General features: G+C 50.3%; 1 protein-coding gene across 1 annotated transcript; it reads right to left on the bottom strand.

Annotated features, from left to right (window-relative positions):
* Positions 1-2,271: 2,271 nt before the first annotated feature.
* On the bottom strand, positions 2,272-4,113 carry HOXD13 (homeobox D13). Its single transcript, XM_037850322.1, has 2 exons — positions 3,327-4,113; positions 2,272-2,522 (listed from the first exon to the last, which is right to left on the bottom strand). The coding sequence occupies exons 1-2, from the start codon at positions 4,111-4,113 to the stop codon at positions 2,272-2,274; spliced, it is 1,038 nt and encodes a 345-aa protein (XP_037706250.1).
* Positions 4,114-12,354: the final 8,241 nt, after the last annotated feature.

The raw sequence follows: 12,354 nt of genomic DNA, 5'->3' as shown, positions 1-12,354 counted from the left end.
GGAAGAGAAAACAGGCCCTTTTCAGATGAAAACACGTCTTGTGAGAGGAACCGAGAAAACGTTAGTGACTCTCCCGGAATAGGAAGGTCCGGAGCGGTTTGGCCCCATTTTCAGGGATTATTTCTTCTCTAGAGATTGAATCACAATCACTTTCCCCTTCTTTTTCTTCTTCCCCTTCTCCTTCTTCTTCTTCATCTTCTTCTGCTGCTGCTGCTTCTGTTTCTGCTTCTTATTCTTCTCTCTTTTATCCTTAATTAAAACGAAGCTGGTCTCCTGAAGTCGGCTCTAAGATATGAAAGAAACCAAGCTGGGCTAGGGAAAACGAAAGCGGCTCCCGGATCTTGTATCTCTGCACTTTCTCTTGCATAGCCATAAGGAAATCCTCCCTTCAAGAGTTTAAGGTTGTATGAAGTTTTAAAAATCTGGATTTAAATTAAAAGTTAGCAATCACTAAATTGCCCCAGGCGCAAAGACGAATCATCTTGTTCCTCGGTGACCATTTTCCTAAGTGACAAAAAGGCTTCAAAGAGAAAGTTCGTAGTGCCTAAAATTTGCGTCTAGAGGTGTAGCATGTATAATTATGGTTTCACTAGTCAATTGCTGTGTGCAAGCTGCCAGAGAATGGGATATCGGATAAGCCTGAAATGTTTCTTTTTCGATTGCCAAATATGGATATGTCTTTCTTATTTCAGGACCTTCCTGGGACAGATATTTACAACGCCTTTCCAGGTCAAAAACTTCCAAGTGAGCAAGTTTTCCTATGCATACGTATTAGTGTACAAGTAAATAAAACTATTTGAATAAATTGATAATATTGAAAGAGAAGTAAAATTTTATTGGAGATGTTTTTTCGAGGTGGTCTGGTAAAAAAAATATAATTTTAGACACCGCGAAATATAGCTTCATTTAAAGACATCTCTATTTAAATTAGAGCCATAGGGAAAGGTGGGGGGGGATAGCATAAGTGGGGAGCTTGGAGGTTTCAAAGACAAATCTGATATTGAATTTCCTTCATCTGTAGGGAAGTGTTCAGTACAGTAAGATTTTATAATAAATAAGAGTAGTTTCTAGAAGCAACACAAGTTTGAAAAAAGAAAACAAATGTATAGAGACTCAGAGGGAACAAAAGAGTTCTGTTTATTTGCATCTCCCTAGGTATAAAAAGTGATTTTTAAATGCCTGAAGCACTGTTCATGTATTCCAGCTTACAGACATTGCATCCATAAAAATAATCTCAGCTGTATAAATAAGCAGCACTTTTAAAAGTAGTTTCAGGAAAACATCTCTTTTTTTTCTTCATGAACCTTAGAGCTTCACATTTTTTGCTTTTGTTAGATGTTTTGAAGCTCCAAGAGAGGATCAAAGCATTTGTTCAAACACTCAAGTTCCTCACTGATTTTTGGATAAAAGTTCCCACCCATGGCCACATTGATGTGTCCTCTTTCAGGGGATTGAGGAGACTGTGTTAACCCCAGTCCCACAGACCAGAGGCCAAGGCCAACGGGTCCATTAATACCATCCATGGGCTACTCTGACAACTGCAGTCATTTAAATGTCTGCATCTAAAGTTTAATTTACAAATTAAAAGATTATATAAGCACAAGTCTGTAAGGTGTATTAAAACTGTACAACTAAAACAGCAATTCAAAGACCCAAAGTTAGAAAGATTGTCTTCATTCCAATATCGAAACAAACCCTATTTAATAAGGTAGCTGCTTTTAAAGCCATCACAGTAACTTCAGCCTCCTGTTTTTAGACTTTCCGGGTGACCCCAGAGCACTGCCTGCCCAGGGCTGTTTCCACTTGTCTCAGGGGAAAGGCTCAGAGCTAATGATTCAATTACCCAATTGCAGGATATGAATGACTGCAATTCGTTCTGCCTTAATAGATTATGAAGATCATCAGTGCTGGAAAGAGACATATAAAGTGATTCAAAAAACAAAACCCTAGAATCAGACTTCATTTGGGGGGGATTATTCAAAAATAGTTCAAGTCCTTTATACTGGCCTGGAGGGAGAAACAGAACATTAAAACATCATAAAAATAAACCTAGACAAGGGGGAGGGGAACAATGATAAGCAAGGAACAAACAGAACTACAAAGTCTGGTAGCAAAAGATTTTAGAGCCAGATATGAGGAAGAGAGAAAAACAATTCACAAAATATGCCATCATTGGCAGGGGCAGGAATTAAATACATATTCAAGTCTTTCAAAAGGTCTTTTGGAGACAACTGAAGGCATTTAAACTCTCTGGGGCCAACTGGGGCCACATCAGGAGACAGTGTCTTTGAGTTTGGAGACGATTTTCTTGTCCTTCACTCTGCGGTTCTGAAACCAAATGGTCACTTGTCTCTCAGATAGGTTCGTGGCAGCCGAGATCCGCCGCCGCTTGTCCTTGTTAATGAACTTGTTAATGGCGTACTCGTTCTCCAGTTCTTTGAGCTGCAGTTTGGTGTAGGGCACCCTCTTCTTCCTCCCACGTCGGTAGACACACATGTCTGGCTGATTCAGAGTCACATCCCCTGGTATAAAACAACAGCAACGAAAAAATTAGACTGGTGTATCTGGAGAACCCAGCTAGGGAGTGTGTGTTTTGGGTGTGTGCCTGTGTGCAGGGAGTAAAGAAAGCCAGGCTGTTTACACTTTATTATTATTTATACAGACATATTATTTACGCATTATTAAAAAAAGATTATTTGCACTTCAAAGCAAAGGCCAAATTGATGGATCATCATGGTTTCTCCAATCGGTATCTAAACAAGCCTGCAATTTTATGGTGTGGTTATTGGGGACACTCACATGGGCAATTTTTGCATAAGCCAGTCACACACGCACATTCTCAGACAAAAAAAAAAAAGGCAAAACAAAAACTCAACAATCTAGATCTTTTGCTCAAACATTGATTTCCTGTGTCCTTGTGTTTGGAGCTTGTAGGCTCTAAGAAGCTTTAGTGGTGGCTTTGGGGCAGTCATGTCCTTGATAAGTTGGGCCCAGCTCTGTGATGCATCTTAGAAAAAGGCCCCTTTGGGGTGGGGGTGGGGGGACCAGGCCTAGAGCAAAGGGCACGCAAAGACCCTCAACTTTAAGAGAAAAACACGCAAATGCGTGTGTACCCACTCACACAAGAAGGAAAGGGGTGTGAGAGAGACAGATTAAATCGAAGGAGTAATTTACAGATTTCTCACCAACAGGGCAAATTCTGTTTCACTCGGCAGTCGTGGAGGATAGGCGCCCACTCCCTAGTAGAGGCCTACACTCTTGGTCCTTTCTTTCTCTGTCTCTCACTTCATCCCTCCTGGCCTCCCCTTTTCTCCCTTGGCCCCTACCTGGAAAGGACGACTTCCAAAAGTGGGAGCCCTGAGGCTGGTCCTTGGCGCAGTACACCTGGCTGTTCCACCCGTTGGCCAGGGTCCAGGACTGGTAGCCCTCCATGGAGATGTACGCCTCGTGCCGAGGCTCCCCGGAGCCGAAGGTGGACACCATGTCGATGTAGCCGGGTACATGTTGGTAGGGGCTCGTGTAGCCCTGATAGAAAGACACCTCCTTGGCGCGCGCGGGCACCTCGTTGGCCGGTACGCTACTGCTGGCCAGGCCCGACACGTCCATATACTTCTCCACTGGGAAGCCTCCCAGAGAGGCGTGCGGGGACGACTTGAGAGCATTCTGCTGTAAGCCCACGCCGTGCGACATGCGGCAACTATAGTAGCCGTTGCCGAAGTGGTAGCCGTAGCCCAGTGCTGGGGCGCCCGGGGGCGCTGCAGCGGCCGCGGCGGGAGCGGGCGCGGGGCACTCTTTGGCTGGGGGAGCCTCAGGGCGGGCGGCGGCCACAGCCGAGGATGACGACGACGAGGAGGAGCCCGCGCGCTCAGACGCCCCTGGGTATGCGAAACCAGAGGCCGCTGCCGCCGCCGCCGCCGCTGCCGCCGCTGCAGCAGCTGCACGCCCGGAGTGCGCCCCGGCAAACACCGGTGCGGAGAGGAAGCCGCGGCACTGGCCGGGCGCTGGCGCCACCGAGGAGGAGGTGGAGGAGGAAGAGGAGGCGGCCGCGGCGGCCCCGGCGGCTCCGCCGTCGGCCCGCAACCCGTCCATGTCCCAGCTCGCCGCGCGGCTCATGGCCCGGCCTGGCCCGGCCCCGGCCCGGGCCCGGGTCCCGCGCAGGACACCATGGCTCGTCGTGCCTCCTCCCTCCTCTCCTTTCTCTCTAGTTCGCTCGCTCCCGCCCTCTTCCTCTCTTCCTCTCTCCCTCTAAGAGCCTCCCGCCTTCCTCCCGCCCGCCCTCCAACAGGTTAGCTCCTCGCGGGACGTTTATAAAAACGAAGTTCAGGTTGGGAGGGGGCCTGGGCCAGTCGGGGGGCCGCCTCCCGCCCCGAGGGCGCCCTCCGGGGGCCGCGCCATTGGCTGTGCGGGGCCACGTGGGGATGGGGGCGCGGGGGAGTTTGGCTTTCGGCCCCAGCCCGGCTGGACCCACCCACCCCCGGCCCCCACTCCTCCCCAGCTCCTTGCGCGGCCCACCTCCCCTTCCACCCTCCCCCGGACCCAGGCATTTGCGCCGCAGCCACCCTCAAGAGCTGATTGCGCGACGGCCCATCCCAGGCCCTGTCTGCTACTGAGGCGGACGCTGAGGCCTGCGCCTTGTCTCGGTCGCCGCTGATTTTTGCCACCTCTCCTTGGCTCCCTGGCTGCACAACGAAATGAAGGCGAGAGACAGAGACAGTCAAAATGTGAAAAGAGATAAAAAAAAATTTTTTTTGGCCTTCTTTCTTAATTCCTCCGATAAACCGACCTCTAGACCCCAAAGCTGAGGCAGGCAATTTTCCCTACCTTGCGCAGTGCTACTGTGCAAAGGCATTTCACGCAAATTATCTCAGGGGATCCCCGACTTCAGTCCAATTGAGGCAGACTCTCCCTATAAACACACATCATCCGCTCGGAAAATACCCACGAAGCGCCCTTGGGGCGGGCGGCAGAGACTTACAAGTAAGGCAAGCAGATGAAAGACCTGGCCCTTGGCGCTGGTTGCCTAACGATCTGCCCCAGCCAGGAAAGTTCAGGGATGCCTGGTCTGAGCTAGTCCCCTTCACACTCGGGTCAGCCTAGAGTCGCCTCCAGAGCTGGGCTCCGCGAATCTGGCGCGGCCTCCCCTGGGCCGCAGAGAGACCCTGTGGAGGACGCCGGGGAAAACTCCAACAGAATGCCGACAAGAAAGCCACTCCACCGCCCGCCGAGAAACTTCTGCGCCTTACCAGCAACCTACCGGCCTCTTGCATTTTGCAGCTACCGCCCACCCCTGCCTGTTACTCACACCAATTAATTGAAAACTTCACTTTCCCAAGGACCTTTGTTTCACTTTCTTTTCCAAGCTGCCAACTGCAGAGAACTGCGAGGGGCAAATTAAGAGGGCGCCTTTTCCAAGCAAAGTCAGGGCTTGTGATGGCAGCAGCCTAGAGCAACAGGGTCTGACCTCGAGGAGGGCCGGGTGAGCCCCGGACGGGTTGGTAGGGGTAGACCTAGCTCTGGGGCCCTGCTTCCAAGGTACCCCTTCTCACCCCTTTCCTGACATCTCTCCGCCATGGACCCATCCCCCCCTCCCCATCTAGTCATTAACAGGGCACTAGTATGAGTCCTGCCTTGAATTTAAGGCTCTGCCTAGAAGCAGCATTAGAACTGATGAGCCAAGGGTGCTGGGATGGATGTGGGTCCCCTCAGGGTGACTCCATTTGCTTATCTGGCATCAGCTTCCCAGGCCAGCCTATCTCCAAGGTAATCATTCCTCTGAGCCTGTGATTGGTGAGACCAGCTTGTCACCCAGCCCCACTTTTCCTGGACCCAAGACAGGGTCCTGACTGGAACAGGGAAGAGACAGGGAGGCCCTTCTGGGTCTGATCTGGCATTGGAAGGTGAGCTGCTGGTGTTGGGAGTGTTGACACACCAAATGCAGTAACCATAAAAGGCTCAAATAAAGAGGAAAGTTATGGGAGGGGTGCTGGAAAGGAAAAGCAAGAGAATTTGTTTAACCTTTTTGAAGTCCTAGACATATTCATGATCAAATTTGAGATAGAAGTGGCCTGAGCCTTTGCTGCGAATCGTAGTGAATAGAAGTTTGCTGGTGCGAATGATTTTGGCTGCTTGGATCAAGGTGAAAGTTACCAGGAAAGCTGGATCTATATTAAGGAAAGGCTTGCCAGGGCCAGGTGACAGAGGTGCTGACTTTTCATAGGGATTTGTTTGGGTCCTATTTACTTGGAAATTTCATTATCAAACCAATCACGGGATGCCACCCCGAAATAGTTTTATTTTTCTTTTGTCTCCCTTTCTTTCTTTTTTTCAGAGAGGGAAAAATATGGAGGTACTTTTAAACATTTTTCTGTGACCTCAAAAAACAAATTATTTGAAATATTTCTAAGGTATAACAAGCCAATGAACTTTTGATCTCCTAAAACCAAATGTCTCTGTGGACATCTGTTCCATTTCCTTGCAGAGAGATACTTTTAAATGACTGATTACATGCTTTAAAAATTGAAGAAAGAAAAATTAAGACAGGAGGGAAGACCTTGTCAAGTTTTTGCTGATTTTAGACAGCCCATCACTTTTAGTTTAATTTTCCATGAAGCAAATTTGTGCAGAACTGGGAGGATCCTGAATTAATGCTGCAGTTGGAAAAGATTTCTCAATGGCAGCTCTGACTCCAGCTGCCCAGTGGGGCCCTCGCAGTACTTATGATTTCTCTGCCCACCACAGCGGGTGTTTGGGGACCACAATAGAGCTTTGCCTCTTGCTATTCTGCCTTGGAACCAGCTCCTAGCATAGCCTCTGAGGCCCCAGCCCTGTGGGAGGTGGTTCCTCTTAGTAAAGGGGGCTCTAACAGGGCTCTGCATGGGCCCCTAAATCTGGTACCCCAGGGCGCTGCTGCTATTGGATCATAGGGCTATGGTTGGAGTACCAGGCAAAGTCAGGGCTGCTCTGTTTATGAACACAGTTTACAAGCCTGAATAGTGGTGGTGGGGTGGGGAGGAATTTTGAGGCTGAACTCACAGAAACGTTTCATTTAGCCTGTATACTCTGTGTCTGAGCAGCTTTCAGGTTCAAACTTAACAGGAATCATTTTCTTTATCTGCCAAGAAGTGCAGGCTGAGTCCTGTGTATGTATGTGAGCATATGTGGGTGTATTATGTTGGGGCTTTAACAACAGAAATAGGCTTTGTTAGATGAAAATCTTTTGCAACCAGAAATGTCTTCAAGCACTAATGTATGGTTCCGTGAAACCTTTCCCGATTTTGGTGAGAAATCTCGGAGGGGGAGGGGCCTTTGTTACCCATCTCTCACTTCGACCGAGAGATCGGCTCTGCTCTCTTCTCCCATCATTCGCTCCTCTCCCTCCTTTCCTTTCGCATGCACTCTTTCGGCAATCAGTGCTGTTTGGGAAACCACATCATCTCTTCCTCCTTGTAGATGATCTTTCAAATCATGTCCCTGTCCTAAGTTGGGCAATGGGCAGATGCAGGCTGCGATTTGCACTTATTGGCTTGGAGGACTGCTTGCCAAGGCAGCAGTGAGCTCAATTAACCACATAATCGGTGACCATTAGGGTTGGGATGACAATCACTGGGTCCTAACAGTGGGGTCCTGGGAACTCCTTTGAAAGTATTTTTCTTGATGACCACAGCAACAACAGGAAGTGTGGGACACCCTCGTAATTAACTTGAAAGAAATAAAAGATTTGGGGCAGAAATCATCTTAATTCCAGAGTAAAGTCTTAAATCCAGTGGGACTGGCTGGACAGTGTTCTTATCTAAGTCTGTGCCCTGCCAACTTTGGAGCCAATTTTCCCTCTCCAGGCAATACCTAGTTTGTTTTCACACAGGCTAGAAATATCAAAGGAATAAAAAACAACAAACTTAGGGATGAGGGAGGGGGTCTCTAGCAAAAGAGACCGTGGAATCTTGTATTCTGGCACCTTCTATGTCTGAGATGTATTCTGTATGGGTTTAACAAAACAATTAGGCTTTCTTAAATGAAAATCGCTTGCAACAATAACAACAAAAAACCCTCTCCAAACCAGAAATGTTATTTGATGAAACCAGTTTTGCTGCTTGTAGGGCAGCGGTCCCTTGTTTTGGTGAAGAGGACTCCTCTAGCCCTAGAATGAATTAAACAGTGATCGTTTTCTCAGCAAAGGAATGCTAATCTCCCTGCAAATGAGGGTGCTGGGACATGGGGCAAGAGCGAGAGGACAGGGGCAGCTTGTTGCTTTCTTGGGGAAAAAAAAGCTGGAAACGACAACAAAAAATTGAAACAAAACTGAAAAATTGCTGCAAGCAATTTGCTGCTGTTTTGTCCTACATCTCAAGGTGTAGGGTTGCCTTAGGAATATACTTCTCTAGGAATGCCGTTGTTAAATTTAAGTCCAGTGAGTGGCCGCTCTGTTAGCCCCTCAGAAGGAAAGAAAATAAATAGATCTCCCCCTCCCCCCATCTGTCTATCATCATGATCTATCTTCTATCTAATCTCCATTATGCAGAACCTATGTGGGGGAATCCACGTTGTGGTCACCGGCAGGGCGAAGGGGATGGTTAGGAAAATGCCTAAAGGTGAAGTGTGTGTGTGTGTGTGTGTGTGTGCGGACGGTGGGGGGATGCGGAGAGGCCAGTGGCCGGACTCGGCTTCCCGGTCTGCTGGCCCGCAGTTCCCCATGCCTGGCGCTAGATGTCCCTGCAAGTTTTTCTGTCGCTTCTGAGGGCGCACCAGATCGAGGCAGGCGGGGGATCTGGATAGCCCCAGAATTCAGGGAGAAAGTACCCACCCATCCACTCCGGGCTGTCAGCGGTGGAGCACAGGGCTGGAAGTGTGGGAGAGTGGGCTGAGGTGGGGTGGGGGGTGTGGAGACAGAGGTAGCCAGAGAGACCCGGGTTTGACAGACAGCGAGTCACGGCTTGCCCAGGGGAGGGTAGCCTGAAATTGCGAGTGCGGAGCGAGGCCTGGAATCACCAAACCCATGTCTTCCCTGATAAACCGAAACCTGCAGCCTTGGCTTAAAGAAAACCTGCGGAGAACTCGCAGCCCAGGCTCTAGCCGTGCTTCTGTCGCACCACTCCGCGCGGCCCCAACCCTCAGTGTGCATCCGGATGCGGGTGCAACGGTTGGTGCCCTGGGCCTGGGTCCCCGTGCGGAAGACAGGATCCAGGCAAGGCGACCGTGGGGCTCCGCTGCAACCCGGGCTTCACAGGCGCTCCTCTCCTTGGGCAGCCAGGACGGCTTTTTATTACCTGCCGTCGTTGGTCAACCGTGTTTACCACTTCGCCTGGGAGGACCCGTCGCTGCCCAAGAAACAAATATTTAGTCTAGAGGCCTAACAAAAAAATTAGGCCTCATTCATGTCGTTCCTCTTTTCTAGCAAAAAGTGCTTTTCAGTCCATTTGGAGAAAGTTCCTCACCCCCACCCCCCAGTTCATCTTAAAAATTCCTGCCAAACCAGTCCATCCCTGGGTTTGATTCTTGTCTTTTGTTGAGTAAATCCTGTACCTTGGGAGTGGGTAGGAGGTGTGGGCAGTCTGGTGGCTGCGTCTAAAAATCGGAGATATTTGGCAGGCCCTTCCTAGCTTCGACAGCCCGGAAGACGGACGGGGTTTCGGTGTTTCATTTTCCAGTTGGGCTATATTTAAAGAAGACAAGTAAAAATGAGAAAATCAATGAAGCTTATAACTGCCTTATAACTTGAACACTAGCTAAGTTTAAATCCTGCACAAGTCTCTGAACTTGTTGCCCGTCCCTCATTGAAAAAGAGGTGATATTATCTCACGGAGTTGCTAACTATTTTAGACGAGATAACGTATCTAAAAAGCGCTTGCACTTGCATAGAAACGCTATATACAAGTTAGTCGATTTTACTACTGTTAGTGGAATCTAAATAAATTAAGGGACATTAAATATTTGAATAGAATGTTCACTGCGCCCCATGTAACATTATTGTCTGCTAAACGCAATTTAGTAAAAATTAAAGGTGTCTTTTACGGTGAGCAGTTTCCCGGACATGGTCTCAGATGTACTTTTCGTAATAAACGTGCTAGAGCACCCGATATTAACGTTATTTAAAAGGTGCAAAATAGTTTGCAAAACCACTAATGACTGAACGTGTCTTGAGAAATGGTGTTTTCCCTTCTCATCAGATTGGAGCTTTGGTCGGGTCTGGCGCAGCCTCTAGGATCGTGGGCGCGGGTCCCAGAGAAAGAGAGGGAGGAAGTGGGGGCCCCGAGGGCTGGATGACGGGGGAAGGGGTCGCTGTAGCACCCTAGCCCCCTGCGGCGGCGGCAGCGATTAAAAAGCTGCTAGCAGAGGCCGAAGCCGCGAGTAAAACAGACGGGGGCGCCAAACGACAGCAATAAAGGCATCCGCGGACTTCCGCCCAGGCCGCGCCTCCTCTTCCCTCCTCTGCCTGCCCCCACCGCCACCCTCTACCTCACCCCCCCAGCTACAGGCGAAGGCCTTGGTCCCCTACAGGTCCAAACCTGGGCCGTGGTGCTACATTCGATCAGGAACTGGCCCGGGAGCAAGCGGGGACTGGGGACTGGGTGTGTGTCCCTTCTCGGCTCCCTGGGACAGCGACCGCCCCCTTCCCTCCAGGTGCGGCCTGCTAGCGGCGGTGGATCTGGGTGTCCGTACTGCGGCGCCAGTAGGGAGGGGTGGGGACATCCGCAGAATTGGGTTCGGACAGCACTAGTGGTGGGAAAGGGGGAGCAAGGGTGGTGCAGCATACGGGGAGCCCGGTGGCATCTGGGGCAGGGGCGCAGGTGGACGCCGGGTCAAGCCCTCGTCCGGGTTCCCAGCGCCCACTCGCTCCGCCGCTGCGGGCCTACCGAGCATTCATTTCTCACCTTGGGGAAGAATTCAGTTTATTACCTTAAAGTGGTGGAATTGATTTTCTAAGCAAAGCGCGCGTGGTCGAAATAGGTTGGCGCTGAAGGGAACAGGAGGGAAACTTTTGGCATGGACTGGATGTGTGTATATATACTTCACACCTCTCCTCCCCTTACATTCCTGACGCGCCCCCAACGGGTCCAAGGTTAAAAGTAAAGCGCCAACAGAGAGATGGGCAAATAGATCCCGGGTTTGTCCTTAGCACACCCCAATGTGCTGGGTGTGGCTGAAGTCGGGAGGGAGGGGACACTAGTCGGGGTCTGGGTTGGCTCCAGGGAGGGGATGCAGGACCCGCACCCAGCATCCAGATGGCCGGGGTCTCTTGGCCGCTTCGAATCCTCGCAAGCCGATTTCGATGTCCCCTCCCTGTCCCCTCTTGTCCCCGCCGGTGTCAGCGGGCCTCTCTCCTTGGGCTGCTGGCGGGTTCAGCATAGCGTCCCGGGGGGCCGGGCAGGGTGGGGCCGAAGCGCGGGAGGAGACGAGGAGCGGCCTTGGGTGAAGATTGATCTTTGTTAAAATGGTTGCCACCAGCGTCATTATGACCATCAAAATTATCGCCAAGAGGCTCAGCAGCCAAGCTCAGGCCGCGAGGAGCAGCCCAAGACTGGTCAGCGACTCTCCCCGCCGCGGCTCAGCTCCGGGGAATACTCCCCGCCAGAGGTAAGGGAGGAGTGGGGGAGGGGAGGAAGGAAAGTAGAAGAGTAGGGTCGGCAGGGTGGGAAGTGGGGAACAGCCGGAGGGTCTCGGAGGAAGAGACTTTCCTTTTTCCCCTACTGATCTTTAAATCCTGCCACTTTGCCAGAAATAATTCGATTTGAGAAAGGAGGGTAAAAGCTAGCAACGTAAAAAGTGGATTTAGGGTGGCCCGTATGGCGCTGTAAATTGCGACTGTGTTTAAAGTTAGCTGTCGAATTTTGGTATCAAATCATCCAGCCGAGTACATTTTCCCCAGGGAAAGTGCTAGGCGAGAAGCCTATCCATCAGTGGGACTATAAAAGTAAAAATCCCGGGACTCGAGTTCAGAACTCACTCTACAAACGGTGTTAGAAAATCAGAGAGGACCTAAAGATTTCCGTTTGTAGGCGCAGTCCCAACACACCTCTCCGGCCACATAGCACAAAAGTGCTTTCAAAACTCCAGGAGATATTTCCTTTTCCTTTCCTCTTCTCTCTCTCTCTCTCTCCCCCTCCCTCTCTCCCTCCCTCTTTCCCTCCCTCACCCCCAGAGTGTTGGGGTGGGAGGAGAGCAGTCAGGCTAAGGAAGAGAAGTGGGGAGCAAGAATATTCAGCGTCCTGTTTGTTAAATAAAACACATATTTGGTCCTGAAATCTGAAAGATAAGTAATCCAGACCCCAGAGCAAGGTCTCTTCCTTACGCAACTCTCCCTGCATCCTCCCCCTTGCCCCCCCCACTCTCCCTCCCCCCAACTTGTAAACGTAAAAA

The sequence above is a fragment of the Choloepus didactylus genome, chromosome 9, assembly GCF_015220235.1.
Source record: "Choloepus didactylus isolate mChoDid1 chromosome 9, mChoDid1.pri, whole genome shotgun sequence".
Taxonomy (NCBI): Eukaryota; Metazoa; Chordata; class Mammalia; order Pilosa; family Megalonychidae; genus Choloepus; species Choloepus didactylus.
Note: the sequence above shows the minus strand (reverse complement) of the source record. Positions and strands in the feature narration are given on the sequence as shown.